Below are 25582 nucleotides of genomic sequence, written 5' to 3' on the forward strand. Positions count from 1 at the left end.
GACGTCAAGACCTACGAGGCAATTGAATTTCGCGCGAAAGATGCAACCGCGTATCGTTGTCACAATGTTTATCTACAGGTATCTGTTCTATTTTTAGAATATTGTCAAACCATTCATTCTTCTAACCATGGCGCCAAATAGACTCTCGACTTTTAACGAAGCACAGTGGTCACTTTTTGTAAACTAGACAGCAGGTGGCATGGCTATTTAATGTTTCTTTTGAGCTGTACCAACCCTTGTAGACCTAATTGTAAGTATAGAAATAAGGATGAAAACACGAACACGAGTTTAATCTTTTCACCGGTATTTGAAAAAAAAAAGTTAACCGGGAGTACGTTTCAATGTCAATTATTTTTAGTTTTGTCCGGCGATTGCGATATTACAAGTTATCCATGATTAATCCATGCCCTGAATTCAAGGATAAATCATTTAACGAATCCTGCCATGAATTCAGAGTTCAGCCTCAGCAGAGCCTCCTTTTTAAAAATGTTTTCAATCTAATTGTCCTCATTCTCATCATACCCAATCATTAAATTTATAAAGGCTCTTCTTCGTCTTCCTGTGTATTCTCATTTCCAATTCATGATTTCCATTATGAGTACGAAAATGTGGAGGAAGATGGCTCATTCATTGTGCGAATAATTGCGGCGACAAAGAAAATGGAAATTATTATGGCAATGAACCAATGATGAGGATTATGACTAGGATTACTTATTGCGAATACAATTATTACAACCCGAGGGTGAGGGGGTGAGGTGTAGGTAGTGCTCCTCGTCTTGTGAATTGAGCTGTGAGTTGAAACCCTGTTGCAACATTTCATCGTAGAAATTTTAGTCTCTGTTTAATATCGATTGTGGATGGTGTAAAATAAATTGAAATTAAAATTATACATACTGTAATTTTTATGAGAAAATTTTTCACATCTATGTGCGAGTGTGCGGGTGTTGCAGAGCTCTTTCCACCTTGAATTTACTCGCTGACAGGAAGACGTAACGTACCTATGCAGCGTGAACAAATTGAAATTTGCATTTTTGGTTCGATATTTTTTGTTTAATAAAGTGGGTAATGGTAATGGATAATCATGCTGCGTTCCGTGATCTGTATCAATTCTACATTTTTATGTACTTTTGCATCCTACCACACGCATCGACTGTACATCTGCTAAAAAAAAAATACCCACATAGGTGGTGAAACAAACTAGACAGCTGCAAAAATTGAAATTGTGAAAGAAAAAACAATCTAAAATTAGCAATAAAAAAATCAGTTAAATCTAAAAAAAAATTAATTTGAATTTGTAAAAAAAAAATCAACTGAGTTTTAAAATAAAATTCAATATCACTATTGGAAAATATATTTCAAAAATGAAAAAAAAGAATCCATCAGAAATCACTACGAAAAAGTTGATTTGAAGTATTGAAAAAATTCCAAATTTGGTATGAAAAGCCACCAAAAAAATTAATGTTCGAAATTGTCAAAAAAATTCACTAAATTCAACACCAAAAAATAATTGGAAAGTTCAGGGTGTTTTATAGTCCTGCAAGTCCTGCAATTGTCCTGTTTTTCAACAATTTTATCAAAAAATTGTGCTTTCAATTAGACCTCTTTTTTCAATACGTTATTGGGCGCTATTTTCTTCCAAAAACACTAATTTTTTTGAGCCAAAACCTTTTTTTTTGGCCAAACGTGCTCATTATTTTTTAAAAGATATCAGTTTGCCTGAAATAACCTTTTTTTGATCAAAAATAAGTACGTTTTTTTCTTACAAACATTCTATCTTTTTTTCCAAAAACTGTCTATGCTCATTTTTTTTTTCAAAGATGTTTATTTTTGCCAAATAGCTATTATTATCAATTTTTTTTAGCAAAAATTTGTTATTTTATGCCAAAAACAATCTTTTTTTTTGAAAAATCACCATTACGTGCCAAAAGTGATTTTTTTTTTTGCAGAATAATTGCCTATTTTGTGCCCGAATATGCTCAGTTTGTATTTTTCCATCAAAAAATATCTACTTTTTGCCAAAGGTAGGTAATATTTTATGCCAAAAACACCTTTTTTTTACCCGAAAGATTACTCTCCCCCTACCCAACCTCAACCTCTCAAAAAATTACTATTTTTTGGTCAAGAATCATCCACTTTTTGCCAATAATGATCCAATTTTTGAAGAAAAAAAAATGAGTTGAGATTTAAAAGTATATCTAATTAGCTAATTATCTACTAATTTTTTAAAAAAAGTGATGGTTTTTACAAAAATACCGTTTATTGAAAATGAACAACTGGCTTGCAATTTTTGCTGAATCAAAAAACGTGAAAGGCTCGAGACAAAACATGAAAATCGTCGATTTTTTTCCAACTGAGGGGGGGGGGGTTGCGGAGAGACCAAATTTATTCACGATCAGCAGTTGGTAAAAAATTAGACCTCAGAAATTGAACATTTTTTCGTCTTTTTTATTTTATTATTTTGATTTTTTGAGACCAAAATTGTTTAGGAGATGAGCGGTTTTTTCTTGGGAAAAAATCGATTTTTTTCTCTACAAAAATGTGGCCTATCTGTCAATTTTTTTTAAAAATTGATTTTCAAAGTAGGTAGTTATAGAAGATTGAAAATTGTTCTAAAATTTCCACCATTTTGATTTTTTTAGAAATGAACTTGGAAAAAATGAAATTAATTTTAGTCGCGAAAAAATCGCAAAATCGATCAAAAATTCATCAGTCGCGATTTTTCTCAAATTTTTTGGAATCATTGAATTCTTGGAAAACTTGCATTTTCTTGAGTATAAAATTTTTTAGGCTGAAAAAATGCATTAAAAATGATGTTTTTGAAAGCAAATTTTCAAATGTGTTTGTTTACAAATCTGAAAAATTTCAATCATGTAGTTTTTTTTGTCGAAAAAATGGAAAAGCTTTTTAGAAAGCTGTAGCTCTGCTTTTGGGAAGGGGAGGGGGATAATTGTATGTACCTACTACCTACACAGATAAAAATATACTGATTTAAAAAATTCGCAAACTTGGAAATACAGGGTGTCTAACAGGTACTGCAGGTACTGCAAGTACTGTAAAAGTACTGCATTGAAATCCTCAGTACTGCAAGTACTGCAAAGTACTGCATTTTGCCTGAAAAGTACTGTATTTTTTCTCAGAATCATTCATTTAAAATTTTTTTAAAACCTCAAAAATATGAATTAATTGGTGAAAATTAAAAAAAAAAAATGTTCATTTTGTATCTGAAAAGATGGCAACACTTGTTAAATTAATACTTGTAAAAATTTTATCCACAAATTCCAACCGGTTCGAAAATATATTTTTTCTGGGGGGGGGGGGGGGGTCGGTGTAAGCTGGATAAAAAAAAATAAGGTAGGTAATGCAAAAGGTACTGTAAAATAAAAGTACTGCATTTCTTCGGGGAAATTTTGTTGGACACCCTGAAATAATTTGAGAAATCTGTTGACACCCAAAAAGTGGGGGGGGGGGGATAATAATACAATGTAGAATTAGTTGAAAAAGCGAAAAAAATAACAAAAAATTACGAATTTTTGAATTTTTAGTCATCTGCAGACATTCTGATGCCGAAAAAAGTGGGTACTTTTTTTGAAAATAGCCAGAAAAAATTTGGAAAAATCGCGAATTTGGAATTTTTGATATTTTTTGAGAGTACTCAACTCAATTCGTACATTTTTTCATGTCTGATGAGAACCGTTGAGAGTTGGTCATTCAAAAATCCCTCCGCTCTCAGAATAAGTTGAAAAATTTGAAAAACAAAAAATTGAGATTTTAAAAATATTGTCAAGTTTTCCAAATTTATGTGTCTCCCCCCCCCCCACAAAAAAATCGTGAAGTGTTCGCAGAATGCCTCGCCAATGAAAAATTTTAAATGGCAAAGGTGTTTTTGACACCCTCCTCCCTGCAAAAAAAAACTTAGAATGTCCGAAAGACTTCTAAAAAAGCTAAAAATTGACCTGTCAAATATTGTCCCCTCCTCCCGCTCCCCCCTATCAAGAAAAAGTTGTGAAGTGTTTGAAAAATAGCCTGCCAAAAGTTGTGCTTTTTCATTTAATAATTTTGTTAGACACCTTGTGATCAAAAAAATAATTTTAAATAGTCAATTCTTGAACACTTCTCTACCTACATTTTTGGTTATTACAAAAATTTCATTTGGAGTAACCCTTCCACCCCCCCCCCCTCCCTCAATTTAAAAATTACTCAAAATCACATATTTGCATTTGTCTTATATATTGAAGATGAACCAAAAGTGAAAATCACGTGAATTAATCAGAATGAAATTTCCTATCCAGAAAAATGTTCAAGTCCCTCTAGCCCCTCTCCGTCTGAGGACACCCCCTTCTATAAATGCACTTATCTCCTCTCGGCTTTTCTAATAGTCCTACGAAAAAAATTCTGAGTAAAAATTGTTCCTCGAAGGCTAAAATAAAATACATTTCAAGAGAAATGACAAAATAAGCTGACGTGGATAAAATTCATGTTCTTGCCCTGGTCTATGGCGAATGGTGGATTCATTATGTAGTTGGAAAAATAAGCTGACGTGGATAAAATTCATGTTCTGGCCTCACAGCACAGCTCATACACTGTGTGGCTTGTTCATTATGAGAACAGAACATTTTCATATGTACTACATAATATGTACGAGTACCTACATAAGTATGTAATCGCAGAACGCCATTTTTTATTTTTTACTTGGCATTCTTGTTGTAGGTAGGTAGCAGTAGTAGGTACACTACTTGTTCTATACTGTTCATAAAATTGCCTCGTCCTCGCCCTAGTTGCCATTATAAACATAAGTTGACAATATGAGTATACGTACTTAGTATTTAGTTCTACGTATAATATTTACATTCTCGAACGAATGTTTCCTTATACTTTTTTGTGTACAAATATAACAACTGTAGACTCCACTCCAGACAATGGTACTGTTTCGTTTTTGAATAATTAACGAATAATATTAAAATTCAATTAATAATTTACGTTTTACGAGTTGGTCGTGTAGGGTAAACTGGGGTTAAGTGGAACGCGGGTTAAGTGGAACGACGACGATTGCTCAAAAACTTATGAACCGATTTTGTTACCGAGACAGCACAGTAATCTCAGTCACATTATCTACCCTGGTCCAAGTTGGTAACACTGCAGCACTCAAAGTTTTATAATAATTCGCGATTGAAAATTTCGACACCCTGAATTTTTTAAGTGATTGATTTTCAACACATTTAAAAAGTTACTAAATATCATTCGATTTTCAAAGTAAAGGTCACTTTATGACAAGCAAGTACTCCACTTTAATATGCTGTACTTGTTTTTCAATAATTTTCAAATGTAACGAAGATGTGCATTTTTTTTCAAAAAATGTGCTTGTGGGGTTAAGTGGAACAAAAACAGTGGGGTTAAGTGGAACGGTAAATTTTGGGTAATAAAAATTGGGAAAGTTGACCAAATTCAGTGGAGACTTTCATTTTGAGTTGAAAGTGACTCAAAAAAATTTCTAGGTTCGTAGGTGCCCTGGAGAGGTGATATGGGCTCTCAAAAAGGGATAATTTTGAATTTTCGGAAAATCACGGTTTTTTCGCTCTAACCCTTACCCAAACTGTTTTGGAAAAGACGTTTGCGATTTATGTGCATAGTGACTGTTGTTTGAAAGAAATTTAATCGATTTTTTTGTGCTATGGTTTTTTTTTAAATTTTCTTATGGAAAATAACACGTTCCACTTAACCTGACCCCCTGTTCCACTTAACCTCACCATCAGGTTAAGTGGAACGATTTTCACCGCTCCATTCAAAATTTTTTTTCTCAGCAATTTTTCAACCAAAATTAAAAATTTGCGGGGCGGATGAAAGCCAAAGGATTACTCTTTGATATGAGCGCACACCCAATTCTCTAAGTTCAAAAGAACTCGAAAAATCGCAAAAAGAGTAAAAATCGTTCCACTTAACCCCAGTTTACCCTACTTGTTCTCCTTCTTCTTGCGGGTTATGCTGTGTATTGATTAGCATTCGTCTACTGGTTGCGTTTTTTGACGTCGAAGGCGAAAAAATACTGTGAAATGTGGATGTCGGTGGTGAACTAGAGACAGGTGTGTGTTGGGTTGCGTTGTAGTGCTGAGCAGGTGTTTAATTTTTGAAGAATTTGGATGCGTTTACGGTGAAAATGTCGAGATAATTACGATGTTAATGTCATCGTCTCTTTGCTGAGTGAAAAGTTGTAATGGAGGTCACATATTAAAATTTTTTTTAGGGAGAATTTTGAGTTGATGAATTGACATTTTTTTGAAGAAGAAGATGCCCCCTCCCTCTCCCCTCTGGATGCACAGAAACTTGGAAAAATTCAGGAATTTCGCTTTTTTTGTACAATCATGAAAATTTCAGGAAGTTTTGTAATTTTCAGTTTGAAATTGACGAATAAAATCAATTACTTTTTGTCAACTGTGGTCACAGCTGATTTCGGTGCGATGGAAAAAAATCTGAAATTTGAAATATCTACATAATAATTTTATTATAGGCACTGCCTAGCCAGATATTACCAAAACAGGTGATAAGTCGTGATGAATGATCAGACATGACAGACAAGCCCTTCGAAGAAATTTTTTCTTTAAAATTACGGTTACTAAAGTTACTTTTTTAATAAGTTGAAAAAAAATGTTGATAATATCAACAAGTGAATAATTTACGAGAGTATTCACTTTTTTATTTTTTCCTAAATGGTTACACTGGCTTTTTAGCGTTGTTTAGCTGAAATATTCAAAGTCTCACTTTCTGTCAAAAATGACAAAAAAGCTCCGATTTCGTTAAAATTGTTAAAAATTGCTAAAAATTGTCTCTAGTTTGCTAAAAATTCCAAATGTGTCACTTCCTCACCCCCCCCCCCCTCAAAAAAAATGTTGCGTTTTTCCTAAGTGGCCAAAATCTTTTTATTTGCGGTCATTTACCAAAAATAGTCACTTTTTGAACAAAAAGTTGAAAAAAAAAGTACAATTATTTTTCAGCCAAGAGTTTCCAAAAAGTCTTACTTTTCGCCAAAAATTTACAAAAATTCTCGCTTTTTACCAAGTTGCTGAAAAATCTCGTTTTTACCTAAAAATTCCAGAAATTATCAAAAGTTTGTTGAAACTTTCTAAAAAATTTCACTTTTTTACCAAAAATTACTAAAAAGTTTGTCTCGTTGTTCCATTATAAAAATTTTCAAAGAAAATCTCTGCCTTTTGCTGAAATTGTCGAAATTTTGTTTCTTAATGCTTAAAATTACTGAAAATTGTCACTTCTATGTCAAAAATTGTCAAAAAGTTTTGTTTTATGTACCTATTACTAAATTACCAAAAAATTGCAAAATAGTCTCACTTTTTTGGACAAAAATTTAGAAAATGTAGCATTTTTTTTTGCAAATTCATAATTGCCTAAAAGTTTTGCTTTTTGCTGAAATTGTCAAAGTGTCAATAAAATCGTAAAATTTTTCTGAAAGTTTTGACAATCAGGTGAGACTTGTCGGTAATTTCTGGCATTTTTTGGTAAAAAACGAAATTTTTAAAAAACTTGGTAAAAAGCGAGAAATTTTTGTCAATTTTTGGCAAAAAGTAGGACTGTTTGTAAAAAAAATGTTAAATTAAAATATTCTTTCTTTTTTTGGTGATTTTTTTCCACATTAAAATGTTTTGCTCGTATCTTGTAATTTTTTTGATTGGATTTTTTGGTCACTTTTCAAACTTATTTGGCTACTAAAGTTGTTTGAAAAAAAAAAAATTGAATACGAGCCCTTCAATTTTGATTTCTTACTAAAAAAAAATGATTTACATCATGACAAATTTGAAAAAGAAAACGGATAAAATATCGTGGGAGTTTTTAATTCTGAAACGAATTGGTAATTTTAGAATTTATGATTATGAAAAGAGTTGGTATAAAATAAAAATTTATAAAAATAAAAAAATATTAATGTTTTTAATAGTTTGGAATTTTTTCTGCCGTATGTATTTCATGGTGAGCATATAAAAGTAAAAAATGTTGAAATTTGTTTAAATTTTCTCTTGGAATTTAAAATACTTACCTACTTATAATAAAAGTAAAGCGTCGACATTTATCAAAAATTGTAGTTTTAAAATATTTTTGTAAAAGTAAAATGTGCTTGTTTTTTCTTTTCTTTCTTTTTTTTTCTTATTAGATCTGAAATTTTGTGATTCATTTTCAAAATAATGCATGTATGATTGAATGAAAAATAGAATCAAAAAAAGTAAAATAGAAAACAGGATTTTTCCAAGAATGAGGTTTTTAGACACAAAAAAATCAAAATTTGAGGCAACTTTCTGAAAACCCTTCAAAATTGTGACATTTTAGATTATTATTCATGAAAATGAATGCGAACCTTAGGCTCAAGCGAAGCAATCGGCTGAAATTTTTCTAAAAATTGGTTTTAAAAAAGAAAAAATTACTATTTTTGGTACGTTTTATTTTAAACTTTTAGCGACAAGTAAGTACATAATCATTAAATTATGAAATAAGGTTGAAATTTTCTTGTAAATAATTTATGAAAATTGCCTTTTATGTAGTATTTTTACGATACGAAAATAAATTCAATCTCGTTTTGAAAAACGAACGAAATGAAACGAAGCATTATTCAAGTTTCTGGAAAAATTGTAAAAAAATTGCTTCTTCACTCCTTCAATCATAAAATTTAGACCCGTAGTCAAGAAAAAAGTATTATTTTGAGATTTCAAATTGAGACTGTGTGTTTGAGGTTTTGAAACACCTTGATCCTGTTTTTTTGTTTTTTTTAGTCTATGTTGATTGTTGTTCATGAAATGTTTATTTTAGATTTTTTTTTTACCAAACGACGTTAGCTGGAAGGAAAATCCTATTCCTTAATACGGTTTTGTCAATTCAGATATTTTTTATAGGATATAGTTTTCAAAAACACGACGTTAGGTGATGGAGAATAATCACTTTTTCAACGTTTCTGTTACGTTTTACCCAAATTCCGCTATTTTTAATCGACTTGTAGTTTTTAAAAATTATTTTTATGCCATCTTTATGTGTACATGTTTATGCAATTTTCTCAAAGTTTTGTTAAAGTTCACTGATACGTACCTATATAATAACGTTTGGTAAATCGCAGCAAATTGAATCCCAATAGGCATTGCACGTTTTTATGAAATTTTATGCAATTTTTGAGAAACGTATTTTCTAATATTTTGATGGTACTTTTTTTCCTACTTTATCACTGTTTTTCACATATTTCGTGTATTTGTTGCAAGGTATTGTACAAATTTCGCGTTATTTTCGCTAATTATTTTCAAGCATTCTTTTCGAAACGTTGTGAAATTTTGCGTATGATCTTGATTTTGTGTGTAGATGTAGATAGCTTAGCTGCCTTATTATTTTTCATCAAGTTAGTTTAATTTCGAGAAAAGAATCTGGATTAATTTTTCCCAAATTACATTTCAGCACACAAATTTCTCAACTTTAGTCTCCTCTACCTTTTTTTCTGATTCAGAAAAAATAATTTTCAATTTTTGTAGGCTAACCTACGTACAAAAAATCGCAACGAGAGGCTCCTCCTTTGAAAAATGGATGTAATCAAACGTGGTGAAAAAATTATTGAAAATTTCTCACTTTCGTGTCAGATTTTAAAAAAAAATCCAACCATCTTTTAAAAAAGAAAACTTTTTTCGCCCTCCCCCCCCCCTTGTATCAGTCCCCCTTTTAATGTGAATAAAAATAAAAATAAAAATAAAAAACTGAGTCTTCCAAAAAATTTTGAAATTTTTTATTTCTGACCATAATTCCTCTATATTTGTAGCCTTGGAAAAAACCTCCCTCGGTCTCCCAGGTCCTCTTGCAGCAACCCCCACCTCTTTCTCGTTTTTGAAAATCACAAAAAAAAAAAAATGAAAAATGCTGTCGCCGGAGCCCAAAATTTTTAAAAATTCTGAAAAAGATCTTATGAGACATATCGAAGTAGATTAAAACTTCGCGAGGAATTCAAATATTTCAACAAAAATGTTTTTTGAACAATTTTGCATAATTTTTAGCTCAAAATTGGGTCATGATTTTTGGAATTTTTTACAAAGTTTTCTTCCAACCTGTCAAAATGGGTTAAAATTTTGCAAGAAATTCAAATATTTCCACAAAAATGTATTTTGAACAATTTTGAAAAATTTTACGCTTGGAATTGGGCCGTGATTTTTGGGATTTCTGAAAACAATGCCGTGCGACTTTGTACTAAAATGGTTTAAAATCTTTGTGGAGAAGCAAAGATTTCTATCGAAATTTTTCAGTAGCTTTTTTATGAGAAAGGCAAGGGGAGGGGGAGGGGAGGGAAACGGTGGAAAGAATTGTCATGGAATGGTTAAAATTCCGGCAGAAAATTGAAAATTTCTATCAAAACTTTTCTCAGCAGTTTTGAAGAATTTTGAGCCCAAATAAAGGTCTCGATTTAAATGGTTTTTAAAAAAATGCCATAACCATAAAATGAAGTTACATTTTCATGCAAAAATGAAAAATTTCCATTAAAACTTTATTTGAGCGTTTTTGAAAAACTTCAACATTAAGTTTGGTTGATTTTTGAAAACTATTGAAGAAGAGATTTGTAGCCTGAGAAAATCGATGATTTTTAATGCTTTTGAAACTGATTAGGAATTATTGAAACATTTCCATGATATCGAGACGAAACAAAAAAAATAGGTAGGTATACTTGTGCTCAAAAATCTTCAAAATTGCTCGATGACAGTTTTGATAAAAATTTTTGGTTTTCTAATGAAATTTCAACCTATTTTGATAGGTCACAATGATATCTTTTCAGAAATCCCAAAAATCGTGGTAAATATTTCGAGCTCGAAATTGTTCAAAAGCACTCGAGACATATTTGCGTCGAGATATTTGAATTTTTCGCAAAATTTTAATCCACTTTGATAGGTCATATGACACCTTTTTCATCAATCCCAAAAAAACATAACCCAATTTTGAGGTCAAAATTCTTCAATACTGTTCAAAAGTCACTTTCGTGGAAATATTTTGAATTTCTGGCAAAAAATTTTTTAAAAAGATTTTCATTTCTGGTTTAAAAGTTTCCAAATAACTCTTGTTTAACAGAAAAAACCTCCTAAGCCCTCCCAATCCAAAAATCATGAGCCAATTTCTGGCTCAAAATTCTTCAAAATTGCTCAAAAACATTTTCATTGCAATTTTTATCTTTTTCGTGAAATTTTAACCTATTTCGATAGGTCACATGACCCTTTTCAAAATTGCCAAAAATCATGACTCCTCATTACGTCATATAAGTTCAAAAATTTTTCAAAACTACTCAAAATACATTATCATCGCGATTTTTGATATTTTCGTGAAATTTCAACCCATTTTGATAGGTCACATGACACTTTCAAAAATATTCAAAAATCATAACTCCTCATTATGGGCTCAAAATTTCTCAAATACACTCAACAAATATTTTCATTCCAATTTTTGAACTTTTCGCGAAATTTCAACCCATTTTGATAGGTCACATGACACTTTTTAAAATAATTCAAAAATCATAACCCCCCCCCCCCATTATGAGCTCAAAATTACTCAAAAAACATTTCCGCTGCAATTTTTGAATTTTTCGTAAAACTTCAATTCATTTCGACAGATCACATGACACTTTCAAAAATATTCAAAAATCATGACTGCTCATTATGAGCTCAAAATTTCTCAAAATTGCTCAAAAAACATTTTTATCTCAATTTTTGATTTTTTAGCGAAATTTCAACCCATTTTGATAGGCCACATGGCACGTTTCAAAATTCCCAAAAATCATAACTCCTCATTATGGGCTCAAAATTTCTCAAAAACACTCAACAAATATTTTCATTCCAATTTTTGAACTTTTCGCGAAATTTCAACCCATTTTGATAGGTCACATGACACTTTTTAAAAAAATTCAAAAATCATAACCCCCCCCCCTCATTATGAGCTCAAAATGTCTCAAAATTACTCAAAAAACATTTTCGTCGCAATTTTTGAATTTTTTGTAAAATTTCAATTCATTTCTACATCACATGACACTTTTTTCAAAAATCCCAAAAATCTTGACTCCCTATTATGATCTCAAAATTTTTCAAAATTTCTCAGAAAACATTTTCATCGCAAATTTTGATTTTTTCGCGAAATTTCAACCCATTTTGATAGGTCAAAAGACCACGTTTGCATAATTGTACAAAACCCCACTTTTATTCAAAATAGGTGGGGGGGGGTGCATTTTATTGAAATTCGACTACAGCCGATTGGGCGATCCTTTTTTCACGATCTTTGGTGCAATGAACGTGTAACGAATAATTCCTGTATGCTGTGAATATGAAATCCCTCCCCCCCCCCCACTTGATGACTCAAGTGTTCTTGATATTTTGGTGCAACATTTACTTTAAAATGAAAATGACATTTGAGGGACATAGGGAGAAAAAAATGTAAAAATTTCAAAACTCCCCCTCCCAATTTAACCAGAATTATCTCGTTTTTGAAAAAATTTCAGCTTACGTATTTTCAAAAATGAGTAAAAAATAATCCAAAAAATGAATAATTAAATTATTCGTGGTATTTCGAATGTTTATATTTACTGTCCATCTAATCAACTGGTTTTTTCTTTCTGTTTTTGCCCAGGTGTACTCAACCTAGTGGAACTGCTGGGTCAGGTGCATCGTATGAATCGAGCGGTTCACACAGCCCTGTGGTGTATCGAAAAAAAGGAGCAAGCCAGCGTGGTCTTACAAAGGAATATAAATCGAACCGGTGCAGCGAATTCCACCGCCCAACCGGCCCAACGATCCTCCAATCAGCTCGGAATACCCGTACAGAATTCCTGGCAATGCTTGAAACCCACATCTATCCCTCCGAAAAGGCACAATCCGCCTTTTAACAGAACTTCGCTCGGTGTCGCTTCAAAAAGTGCTCAACAGCCAGCCCTTCTGGTATCTCAACCACAAACCAGCGTATACCAGATGCTGGCTTCGTCACAAAGTAAACCCCAGAAAGGTGTACAAGTTTATGGTCAGGAGCAAAAAAAAGGCGACCTTTATCAGCATTTTTATCCTTTGAGACAATCTTCGTGAATCAGGTAGGTAAGCTGCTTACCTATTTAATATTATAGGTTTAGGTATAGGTACTCGTATTTTTATTTAAGAAAATATTCGAAACCTTATTTATTTTACTAATGAAATTACTCGATGTAATTTTAATTCGTTTTTTAAATTTAATTTTATATTTGTAAGTTGATTTTTATGTGCGAGTGGCAAATAAAGACGCCATTTTGAAATTTATTAATATTTATCATAGTGACTTGGTTCAGTTTTTTTTTTTTTTTTTTTGTCTTGTACTTATTGTGTTTATTTATTATTAATGTAATTCGAATGTATCGATCGAAAGAGATAAATGACATTATGATTTTTGTGTACGAATTGATCGAATCAGTATAAATAGTTAAAGTTGGATTTTCAAAATCATTATGATCGCTTTACGAAGCGAATATTTTATTAAATTTTTAAATTAATTATTTATCATCATTACGTGTAATTTTAACCATTTTTTTTTGTTCTTCGTGTTCTTTTTTTTTTTATTGGAAAAAATTTGTAATTCTGTTTCCAAGTATTTGAAATATTTAATGGTGTCGAGTTTGCCTTAAGTATAAGATACCTACGTATTATTTTATGTATACATATTTTAAATATTCGTTTGCTTTATGAAATGTGAAGCAGTCATTAATAATTATATTTATTAACGTATTTGAGGGTCGTGTTGATGTAAAATTACTCGTTATAAATTTTCAAAATGACTCAATTAGTCGAATTGGTTTTTTTTTTTTTTTTTTCTAATTGTTAATTTCCTTTATTTTTAGCGGTATAAATTATTTTAAATTTTATCGAATTTCTGATGGATCGCCTGGAAGGGGAGGGGGAGAGGGGAGATATTATGCACCGAATGTGTCGAACCATTTCGAAGTTCAGATCGTTATGATCAAATATTTGCTTACCCTTTCTTTGTGAAAGCGAAAAGTAGCAAAAAGTAGCGTAAAGTACGTTACATGTAATTGCCAAATCAGCTGGCATATCACGAGTATTTCCGAAGAATACCGAAGTACCGGCAGTACCGGCAGCGACGCCTTCTGTTATGAACGTCTAAGTATTAGTGACATGACATCATTCGTGATGTAATTTAACGATGGCAAGTTGACTATATCATCGTCTCGTTGATTAAAATATTCGAAAATAAACGCAAAACCGGTAACATGAAATCAATTTTTAAAACATCTATCTGTCCTCTTTTGAGAATTTTTTCTAATTTTTGAAATTTTTTTTTCAGAGGAAAACAGTTTTGCGGAAAATGATGAGTTGGAATAACTATAACAAGTCAATCCGTGTGGATTTTTGGGAAAATTTGTGTATGGAAAGAAAAATGCAGAGGAGAGCACATTTTAAACATTTTAAATGTAAGTGTATTTTCTTGTTGTAAGGCTCTGGCCCTGGGAATATGGTTCAAACATTTTTCGATCTGATCTGTACGTTGTGAATAAAATATTATAAAACTTGCGTGTTTTTCAGAAATCTTGAAAAGGAATGGGTTGATTCAAATTATGCAAGTGTTTGGATTTGAATGAACCAAGCTTGATCGAAAAACCATTCAAAAATATTCCAAAAGCTAAAATTTAAGGTAATGGTACTATAAAGTTCATTTTTGGAGCTCTGGGAGAATTTTTAAAAATGGCAAAAGGGTCAAAAACACGAAAAATCAAAATTTCACTTCATTGAGCCAGAAAGCTAAAATTTTGTATTTTATTTATTCCAATTTAGCCTCTTGAAATGGATAAAAAACCGGGCTTTGAAAGATTTTGTTTCTGAAATCTGCAGAAGATTTCTTGGAAATTGAGTTTGGAAGTTGAAATTTGACAATAATTGTTCAGCGAACTGGAGAAAAATCGAATTATCGAAATGTTGCCGAAGACTCTGGAAATGGCTTGAAATCATCTCCAGTTGCGTCAGCACTGCGCGGCGCTTCCTTTTGACCTAAAAAAAAATGAGTCATTTTTGGACTCAAAAATAGGCCTTGAAAAAATGAGCCATTTTTGGTTTTTGAAAATAATCTACTTTTGGGCTTGAAAAATGAGCTAGAAAAAAAGGTCATTTTGGGTTCAAAAAATTAGCAAGTTTTGGTCTCAAACATAATTTATTCTATAGCTCTGAAAATGACCTATTTTGGGCTTGGAAAATGAGACACTTTTAGCTCAAAAAATAAGTCATTTTTGGTCTCAAAAATGATTCATTTTGAATGATTTTTTTAAAACTAGAAAATGAGATATCTCTGAATTTAATAAAATGAACCATTTTTGAGCTCAAAAAATGAACCATGTTTGGTATTGAAAATTATTTATTTTTGGGCCTGAAAAATGAGTCATTTTAGGGCCAAAAATAATCCATGTTAGGCCTTGTAAAATGAGCTATATCTGGACTCAAGAAATTAACAATTTTGGGCGTATGAAATGAGCCATTTTTGGTCTTGAAAATTATTCATTTTTGGGTTTGAAAAATTACCTATTTTTGGGCTAAAAAATAATCCACTTTTGGGCCTTGAAAATGATTCATTTTTGGGCTTGAAAAATGACTAATCCACTGGTCTTAAAAATAAGATATCTCAAAATTCAAGAAATGTACCTTTTTTGGCTCAAAAATAAGCCATTTTTGGTCCCGAAAATAATTCATTTTTAGACTTGAAAAATGAGTCATTTTTAGACTTGAAAAATGAGTCATTTTTGGACTTGAAAAATGAGTCATTCTTGGGCTCAAAAATGAGTCATTTCAAACTCAAAACTAATCCACTTTTGGGCTCAAAAAAAAGCTAGGCATTTTTGCTTCAAAATAATGAGTCATTTTTAGCTCAAAAAATAAGCAGTTTTTGAGCGAAAAAATAATTCATTCTAGGACTCAGAAAAGTCACCTGTTTTGGGCTCAAAAAATTGGTAATTTTTGGTCTCAAAGATGATCCATTTTTTGGCTCAAAAATGATCCATTTTTGGCTCAAAAATAATCCATTTTTTGGCTCATAAGTGATCCATTTTTTGGCTCAAAAATTATTCAGAAGTGTCATCTAAAGTTTGAAGTTTCAATGTTGAAAATACTTTTCCCCATGTAAATGAGGACATAACAAAAGAAGTTCCTCTTTTCGCCGTCCGAAGCGCTGTATTTTTTTTTTTTACAAAATTTGTTCTCTTTTTAAGCAGTTAGTTCACTTTTTACAGCACAGATAGCGCGGATATCGTACCTATTTTTAAATTTTTTTTCTGAGTCATAGGGTGACGTTTAAGGCGTATGAAGGGTCGAGTTTTTCAATAATATCAATGTTTTTTATTCAAAGTTGAAAAGTTGAAATTGCAGATTAAGCATTCTATGTTCGTTTGGTAATTTTTTTCCTCATTTTTGGCTTTAATTTAATTTTTAAAAATTCACCAAAATTCGAAAAATGAACTTTAGCTTTTGAAATTATTTTTGCTGCTGATAAATTTTTGCATGCTCTTTCAATCTAGCTTTGTAAAGTTCAAAAAATTTCTTTCGAGTCCTATATGTTGGAAAGCAAAATCTGCGATTTAGATCTGTTAATCAAAATGGCCCCCATTTTGTTAATTAAGTCAACTTTTTTTTTTGCAAGTTTGCTTTAAAATGTTCCTTAGGATGTCCTCTTTGAGAAATGGGTTATACCAGATGATCTAAGGGGGATGGGGGGGGGGGTATACGTAGCCTAGAATATTTTTAATCTCTTTTATGGAAAAAATAATTCTAAAATTCATCAATTCTCACTTTTTCAGATAACAGAAAAACGCGAGTAATGCGAAGAAATTTATTCCCACGCATGCGTCATCTCGGTTACTGCAACATTGCGCGTAATTACCAGCCGAATTCTCCTACAGACGAGGCTACGAATTTGAAAAACAAATTGAAAATTTTTTGTTTTTCATTTTCAGTGCCTACGAGGCTACGACAGTGAAAAGACATGCGTAGGTATTTTGATGATTACATTGACGTCATCGATGATGATAAATTGTCTGTATATTTTATTTTCTCGACAAATCATTCGTGATTATGGTATAGAATAGATTCAAGTATTAATTGAATTTATCACAAACAGACAATTTCGCAAATACCTTCAGTATACAGTGTAGGTATAGCAGGTATATCTCATTCTTTCATTCATCAATGAACGGTGCTGTATTTACCTTCGTAATATTGACATGTCATGTACCATGTGTTTTTGTTTTTTAAAGCTGAATTTTTTTCTATCGTTGTACGGTTTCATCTACCTCCTAAAATTATTGCTGATAAGTAGGGCTAGGATTTTCAAGCGCTATCAAACACGTTTTAAGCGCTATAAAAAAGCATTAAAAATGTAAGAAAAAAGCAAAAAAAAGCGCTATCAAATCCGACCATGTTACATATCAAAATGAAGGTTTTTTCAAACCCAGCAAGATACCTCCCTTAAATATGTGTACAACATGAACCAAAATGAACGAAAAGAAAGAAGAAAATGAAAAAAAAGGAAAAAACTGAAACTAAAAATTAGAAGAAAAAAAAATAAAATAAAAATTGAAAAATGAAAACTGATTTTGTTACGAGTATTTTTCAGTTTTTTATCCCTTGTTTTTTTAAACTGATCTTTTTTCAAAAATTATTTATTTTTTTCAAAAATGTGCAAAAGTTGATAAATTTTTGTATTTTGGGAACTAATTTCTTCAATTTTACCAATTTTTTACCAAAAAAAGCGCTAACGACGAAAAAAAGCCCCAAAAAAGCAAAATTTCCGCCTTTTTTGGCCCAAAATAAGCATTTTAAAGCATTTACACCCAAAAAAAGCAAAAAAAAGCACTATCAACTTTCACCATTCGCCTCAGAATGGAATGAAACGCAAAGAAAATATATTTATGCCGTATAGGGTGTTGCTACAAAAAAAAAGCATTATCATAAAAATCCTAGCCCTACTGATAAGATTTGAAAATTTACATTTTTTCAAAAATTTATAGGTGGTAAAGTGCATTTTTCGATTTTTGGTGAATTTTTGAAAATCAAATTTAAGCCAAAAATGAGGGGGAAAAATCAAAATTTTACCAAATGGACCTAGAGCGCTGAAATTTGATAAACGCCTTATATTTGACCTGCCAACTCTATTCGAAACGATTTCAAACTGTTTTGATCAGTTCTGGAGCCTCCAGCAGATTTTTGAAACTGGAAATTTCCATAAAATTTTATCAAATAAAGTTGAAAATCTGAAATTAACGCTGCACTCCTAATTAAACACGCTATTAAGTCGACTGCTGGTGAGTTCAAGTCATTTTGGAGCATCCTGCGATTTTTTGAAAATTCTTGGAGCCTCCAGTAGATTTTTGAAACTTGAAATTTCCACGAAATTTAATCAAATGTAGTTGAAAAGCCGAAATTCATTCCGTAAACTAATTTCAATACGCTATGAAGTCGACTGCAGGTAGATTTCAAGTTGTTCTGGAGCCTCCAGCAAATTTTTGAAACTTGCAATTTCCACAAAATTTGATCAAATGAAGTTTGAAACCAGAAAGTCTTGCTGTACTCCAACTGAAAGACTCTATTAAGCCGACTGCTGCTGGGTTCAAGTCATTTTGAAGCCTCTAGTGACTTTTTGAAAATTCTTGAGCCTCCAGCAGATCTTTGAAACTTGAAATTTCCACAAAATTTCATCGAATGTAGTTGAAAAGCCGAATATAGTCGACTACCGGTAGATTTCAAGTCATTTTGGGGCCTCCAGCGACTTTTTGGAAATAACTGGAGTCCCCAGCTGATTTTTCAATACTCGAAATTTCCATAAAATATTACCAAACAGAGTTGTACATCCGAAATTCACTCTACATTTCAATTTCAACACGCTATCGAGTCGACTGCAGGTAAATTCAAGTCATTTTGGAGCCTCCAGCGATTTTTTGAAAATTCTTGGAGCCTCCAGCAGATCTTTAAAACTTGAAATTTGCACCAAATTTCATCAAATGTAGTTGAAAAGCCGAATTTAGTCGACTACAGGTAGATTTCAAGTCGTTTTGAAGCCTCCAGCGACTTTTTGGAGATAACTGGAGTCTCCAGCAAATTTTTCGATGCTCGAAATTTCCCTAAAATATTACCAAACAAAGTTGTATATCCGGAATTCACTCTACATTCCAATTTCAATACGCTATCGAGTCGACTGCAGATGAGTTCAAGTCATTTTGGAGCCTCCAGCGACTTTTTGAAAATAACTAATGACTCCAGCGAATTTTTCAAACTTGCAATCTTCCACCAAAGTTCATCAAATCGAGTTAGAAAGCCGAGATTCACTCTTCAAATGAATTTCTAATGACTCATAAGGTATCTATTACATATTTTTTTTTTTTTATCGAAATCGGTGTATTCCAGTCTGGAGCATATTTTTGTTCATCGATTTCGTACTTTCTTTGAAAATTTGAAAAATTACCCTTCCGCCTCCGTTTGTGGTCTTAAAGTCTAAAAAGTGAAATTCAGTTTACATCCCATTTTTGACAATAATTCCGCAGGCAGTTTCAATCCGTTTTGGAGCCTCCAGCAGATTTTTAGAAACTTCTGTTTTTTAAAAAATGGCACAAAATCTGTCCGAATTGTAGAAATTTTGAGCTTGAAGAATTCGCTGGAGACTCCAGTAATTTCCAAAATGTTGCTGGAGGCTTCAAAATGACTGAAAATCTACCTGCAGTCGACTGCATAAAATGTTGCTGGAGGCTCCAAAATGACTGAAAATCTACCTGCAGTCGACTGCATAGCATTTGATGAAATTTTGTGGAATTTTAAGGTTTCAAAAATCTGCTGGAGGCTCCAAGAATTTTCAAAAAGTTGCTGGAGGCTCCAAAATGACTTGAGCGTACCTATAGTCGGCTCGATAGCGTGTTGAAATCGGAGTGCTTAGTAAATTTTGGATTTCCAACTCTGTTGGTAAAATTTTATGGAAATTTCGAGCATCGGAAAACCTGCTGGAGGCTCCAGTAATTTCCAAATTGTCGCTTGAGGCTCCAAAATCACTTGAAATCTACCTACAGTCGACTTCATACCTTTATTTGATGACATTTTGTAGAATTCCAAGTTTCAAAAATCTGCTGGAGGCTCCAAAAAGTTGCTGGAGTCTCCAAAATGACTTGAGCGTACCTATAGTCGACTCGATAGCGTGTTGAAATTGGAGTACTTAGTAAATTTTGGATTTCCAACTCTGTTGGTAAAATTTTATGGAAATTTCAAGCATCGGAAAACCTGCTGGAGGCTCCAGTAATTTCCAAATTATCGCTGGAGGCTCCAAAATCACTTGAAATCTACCTACAGTCGACTTCTTACCTTTATTTGATGACATTTTGTAGAATTCCAAGTTTCAAAAATCTGCTGGAGGCTCCAAGAATTTTCAAAAAGTTGTTGGAGGCTCCAAAATGACTTGAGCGTACCTATAGTCGACTCGAAAGCGCGCTGAAATTGGAGTGCTTAGTAAATTTTGGATTTCCAACTCTGTTGGTAAAATTTTATGGAAATTTCAAGCATCGGAAAACCTGCTGGAGGCTCCAGTAATTTCCAAATTATCGCTGGAGGCTCCAAAATCACTTGAAATCTACCTACAGTCGACTTCTTACCTTTATTTGATGACATTTTGTAGAATTCCAAGTTTCAAAAATCTACTAGAGGCTCAAAGAATTTTCAAAAAGTCGCTGGAGTCTCCAAAATGATTTAAACTCACCAGAAGTTGACTTAATAGGTTATTTAATTGGAAGTGCAGTGTGATTTGATACAATTCTGTGGAAATTTCCAGTTTCAAAAATCTGCTGGAGGCTCCAGAACTGCTCAAAACGGGTTGAAACAGTTTCCAATCGATTTGGCAGATCGAAAATAGGATCTATTCTAAATTTCAGCATTGTAGGTCGATTTGGTAAAATTTTGATTTTTTTTTCTAATTTTTGCTGACTAAAAATTTAATTTTCAAAAATTCACCTAAAATCAAAAAATGCACCTTGACCCTTCGAAATTTTGGCTGATGGCTGTACATGATAAATATTTGCTAGCTCTTTCGATCTAGCTCTGTCCGTTTGTCCCAGTAGACAGGGTAGGGGAAGGGGGGTGCAATTATTCTTCTATGGGATACGTCGTACTATATTGAAAATATGTAATTGCGGATTAAACATATAATTCATCTGATCTATAATGACCTATCGTATCAAAAATACCTATTTAATATTGGTGTCGTGATTCGTGATCGCTGCAGTTGCATATTGCGTTATGATCGCTCCCAATTTGGTTATGTTTGAGTCAGTCGTACTTGTTGTTATGCATCATGCAGTCTTTGTTTATTTATATTTTATTTCGTTTTTTTTTGCAGGGCCAGGGAGACAGAGAAGTGACGAAGTTTTCCTCTACACTCTAGTACCATAACTTATTCGAATAATACTGAAACTATTTTCAATTTAATTACGAGGTATTAATTAATGCATCTTTTCAACGTCCAGACTCTCGAGATAGGTAGGTAATTTTCAAAAATTAATTCAAAACCGAAATAAAAAATTCTCAACTCCGAGGTCTCTGATCATTCTACTGATTAAATTTTTTAATCCAGAATATTACGTTCGAGAGTCTCATCTTTATTCTTATTTGCATCTCATTTCAGAATCAAAATACCTACTTCCTGAGCTGTTATACCTATAGCACTATAGCTGGAACAATGATCGTGATAATGTTGGAAATAACGCGCAATTCAACGTTCTCTAACGTCTATCTAAACTCTATAACCTCCCCAATGGGCAACAGCTGATATCGAATTCAACCTGCCATAAGAAGAAAAACACACGCTGGTGATGGTAAATTTGCATTAATGGTCAGCTTTGTCGAATTACATCGTCGAAAGTCGAAATGATTAGTTAGTGATTACACTTTATATGTACTTTTCCAACGTCTTATTTCTCGTACGGTTAGCTACGCTACTGACATTACGACTTACGTTCATTCATCGACGACGAATCGAACTATAAAGCTTGAATAATTCAATAAAACCCCCCATCGTAACTCGTCGTCGTACTCGTAAGTCGTACTCGTAGCACAGCTGACGAAGATTTTTACTAGCTTTTATTATGCATTCGCACAACCTAATTCCTCGTACATATATTTCCATCATTCGTTCATATTGTATTATTATTTTTATTGCTAGAAGTCTTCGTGAAGAGCTCGAGCTGGATTGTAAAAAAAAATACAAGGGGGGCCGAAAGAAGGGGATACCTTACGCACACAAACGCACGTACGCAGCTCTGATTACTTTTTTTTTCAACGTTACAACTACTGGTAAACGAAATTACATTATTAAAACACCAACACAGCTGTGTATTGTACGCAAGTGCGATACTAGCGCTGTGTGGTGATCGTCGAACGGTGTATTGGTCAAACTTGCCATTATTCGACTAAAGTTGGTCGTGTAACGGGAGTGTTGCTCGGCTAGTGTGCATTATTCGCGTAAAATTGCTTATCGTATGCGTCCTTTTGGTGTAAAATTTCGTACCTTAGGAAGTTTCCAGTGATTCGCGATCGTTTCCTGAAAAAAAATTCGATCGGCGAAGTGAAATTTTTAATGCTCGTAAGTATGGATGTAATTAGCGTAGTAAACAACGACTCGAGTAGCCATTTTGAATCAGATGGTGTAACACGAACGCCCTCTAAGGAGGCGAAACTGAACGACGCTTTAAGTACCACCTTGGAGGATAGAAGCGCTGAAGGCGACCGGATCCGGCGAAAACGTAAAACTCGCCGATTCAAGAGCAGATATAAGAATAAATCTTCGAAGAATCCGAAATACTCGAAGAAAATGCGTAGCAGAACGTCGTATCCGCAGTCGGAAGCACCCAACAATACGAACGAGTTCTTAATGGCTGATCACGACAATATCGAAAATCTAGACGAGAAGATCGTCGTACCGGAGTTCGCTCGAGACGGTAGTCGTGCCAGGGAGTCTAGTTTTACCAGCGTCGACACAGACGAATATTATTCATCGCCAGATAACGACGAAGACGACGAGTACTTCACGAAAGATTTCGATAACACGTACCAGTCGGTCTGCGCCGAGAAGCTGGTCGGTATGTCGAAACCTCAGCTAGCCAAGATGATACTAGACTTGGAGAACAAAGTAGACGAGCTGAATAAGAAGAAGAGTGGTTCTAATCAAATGTCCGATATACTCAAACAGGTGAACGGGTTCGATAACAAAGAGCTGAGCAACGAAATCAAAGAAATCGTACGTGAAAACGAAAGATTACGGAATGAGAACGAAGCTTTGCAGAGATTCATCAAAGAGAACGCAGTCACTTGGTCGTCTTCGTCGTCGTCATCGTCCAACGACTCGGATTCCGATAGTCCGATGAGCGAAGCTGAAAATAACTCGACGACAGCGGATAACCAAAGAATATCCACCAATGTTGCGAACACCACCACCTCGACGACGACAACTACAGAAGCTGACGATGATCCGGCTTAATTCGAGCGATGTTTCGATTCGTCTTATTATGATATTGGTAGATCTCCTCTCTTATTATCATCGTGCGCTTTTTATTTTACTTTTCATCCCAGATCTCATCGTTATATGTACTATACTTGGTCAACGTCCTCTCTCTTTCAAAATATACCTATAATATATTGCCAAACACAATTGGCGGATCGCATTTTCCTCTTTGTCGTTGGGTTCTAATTTACCTCTTCTAGCTTTACGAAAGACTTGTGTACTTTGATTCAGACTCGTTTCTAACTGCCAGTTACCTAGATTCTTTCTCGCCGCTTCTGTAGAATCGTTCGTGATACGTGTTATTTAATTTGTAATCCGCGTATGTTTTTTTTCTTCTTTTTCTTATTCTCCATTATACAATATGGGGATGTGTACAAAATGTATCTGTTCTGTTGGCTTCTGTATAGCACTCGCTGTGTTATTTATTTCTCTCTCTCTCTCGAGATCTTCGACAACTTGTTGGAAAAAAAAATGTTGATACTGAAAAATTACGTTACAGTATTGAGTATTGATCATTTCTTAAGTTGATGATGAAGAGTAATTAATCCGTGTGTGGAACGAGATTCCGGTATTTAATTTGAAATTCGAGTTTTTGAAAACCTTTTTTTTTTACTCTCGATTGAAATCGTTTCGACAGTATTTTAAATCTCGTGACTTTTTATTATTTATTATGTTTTCGATAACGATGATATTGAAATTTTTGAAATAAAAAATCTTAATTGAACTCGACTCGAGTTGGTGTTTTAACGGAAAAAAAAAATTGTATTTTTTTGGTTCTTGTTGTGGAAGTGTTTAGGTATTAGAATTCCTATTGTTGTTTTTCCCCCTTTTTCTTTTTTTTTTTGCTCTTTGTTTTTTGTACAAAATTTTGTATATATTTATAATAATTTATAAGATGTTATAAAAAGCTTTATTCGTCTTTTCACATTAAGTTGTTGCTTTTTGATGAGGAAAATATTAAATTATTTCAAGTGTCTTTAATGATTTTGTATAATTTTTCCAGTTGTATATTGTTTTCAGTGAGGATTTTTTTGTTTGGATGTGTTGTTTGTATTTAGTTTTTAATTTAGTATGAAGAGAATTGAGAAGTGATATTATAATTTGAATATTTTGCTTTAGTTCTGTTAATCTGATTGGAATCCGGTGTCTAGGGCTTGTAGAAGATGAGAACTTGACCGGAAAGAACGCAGATAGTGAATAATTGTGGTAAAGTGCGGACGAATTCGATAAATTGAAATGAAATATAGCTCGTAAAATTATCAGGAAACAATTCATGTCATCAAACATCTATTTTACTGGTAAAATGAAAAAAAGAAATACGTTTTTTGGCTGAAAATATCACGATCTCTTTCGAATTGTACGATGAATATTGCTTAAATATTGAAAACAAATTGCAGAATACGAAATAAATATTGAAAATATCAAAAACACCTTCTAAAATAATTCTTTTGGCTGAAAGTACTACGAACTCCTTCTAAATAATATGTATACGACAAAAATAGCTTAAATATCGAAAACAAAATCCAAAATACGAGATAAATATTCAAAATATAAAAAACCCCTTCGAAAATATTCGATATGCAACTTAAATAACGAATCGAGATCAAAACACGACGATTTTAAAATTGAAAAATACGATTCCCCTGCGAAAAGTAAACTAGGCAACTCAAAACACACGTAAAAATCGAAAAATGAAGTTAGTTTGTCGAAAACTAGGAGAATGCGGTGCATTTTAATGAAAATCACGAAATTTTGAAACTCGAACGCTGATTGGTCAATTGAAAATGTGCAAAAAAGCAGCTTTTATGCATCATTTCACTTTTGCGTAATTATCACGTAAATACCGTAATTTTACCAAATTCGACGAACCCTCGAAATGCGACTGCAGCGCTGTCTGTCGTGTAAAAAGCGAACTAACTGACAATTTTTGATTTTTCAGAAAAGCGATTAGTACATTGATGTTCTGAGAGATGGCGCTGTGTGTTTATTTGAAATTATTTTTCAGGGGATTAATTTTAAAATTAATGTATTTAATTGATTT

At 32.8% G+C, this 25582-nt stretch overlaps 2 protein-coding genes across 4 annotated transcripts in view; both read left to right on the top strand.

Moving 5' to 3' along the window:
• LOC135836491 (uncharacterized) overlaps positions 1-22177 on the top strand; it is an 86958-nt gene extending 64781 nt beyond the window's left edge. For 2 of the 3 annotated variants that reach the window (XM_065351371.1, XM_065351379.1), the window contains exons 7-12: positions 12622-14237; positions 14317-14443; positions 14556-14664; positions 16811-16999; positions 21382-21521; positions 21667-22177. In XM_065351371.1, the coding sequence (XP_065207443.1) occupies positions 12622-13070 (449 nt within the window). In that variant the 3' untranslated portion in view covers positions 13071-14237; positions 14317-14443; positions 14556-14664; ... (1 more) ...; positions 21382-21521; positions 21667-22177. The remainder of the gene's footprint in view (positions 1-12621; positions 14238-14316; positions 14444-14555; positions 14665-16810; positions 17000-21381; positions 21522-21666) is intronic. The other variant, XM_065351387.1, reaches the window with a different exon arrangement.
• A 452-nt stretch (positions 22178-22629) lies between these two features.
• LOC135836426 (protein HEXIM1-like) lies at positions 22630-23517 on the top strand. Its single transcript, XM_065351262.1, has one exon. It carries the CDS (start codon positions 22630-22632, stop codon positions 23515-23517), a length of 888 nt encoding a protein of 295 aa, XP_065207334.1.
• Positions 23518-25582: the final 2065 nt, after the last annotated feature.

This window comes from Planococcus citri, chromosome 1 (assembly GCF_950023065.1).
Source record: "Planococcus citri chromosome 1, ihPlaCitr1.1, whole genome shotgun sequence".
In the NCBI taxonomy this organism is placed as follows: domain Eukaryota; kingdom Metazoa; phylum Arthropoda; class Insecta; order Hemiptera; family Pseudococcidae; genus Planococcus; species Planococcus citri.

Coding starts and splice junctions, on each gene's coding strand:
- LOC135836426 (XM_065351262.1), top strand. CDS start 22,630: ATGGATGTAATTAGCGTAGTAAACAACGACTCGAGTAGCCATTTTGAA.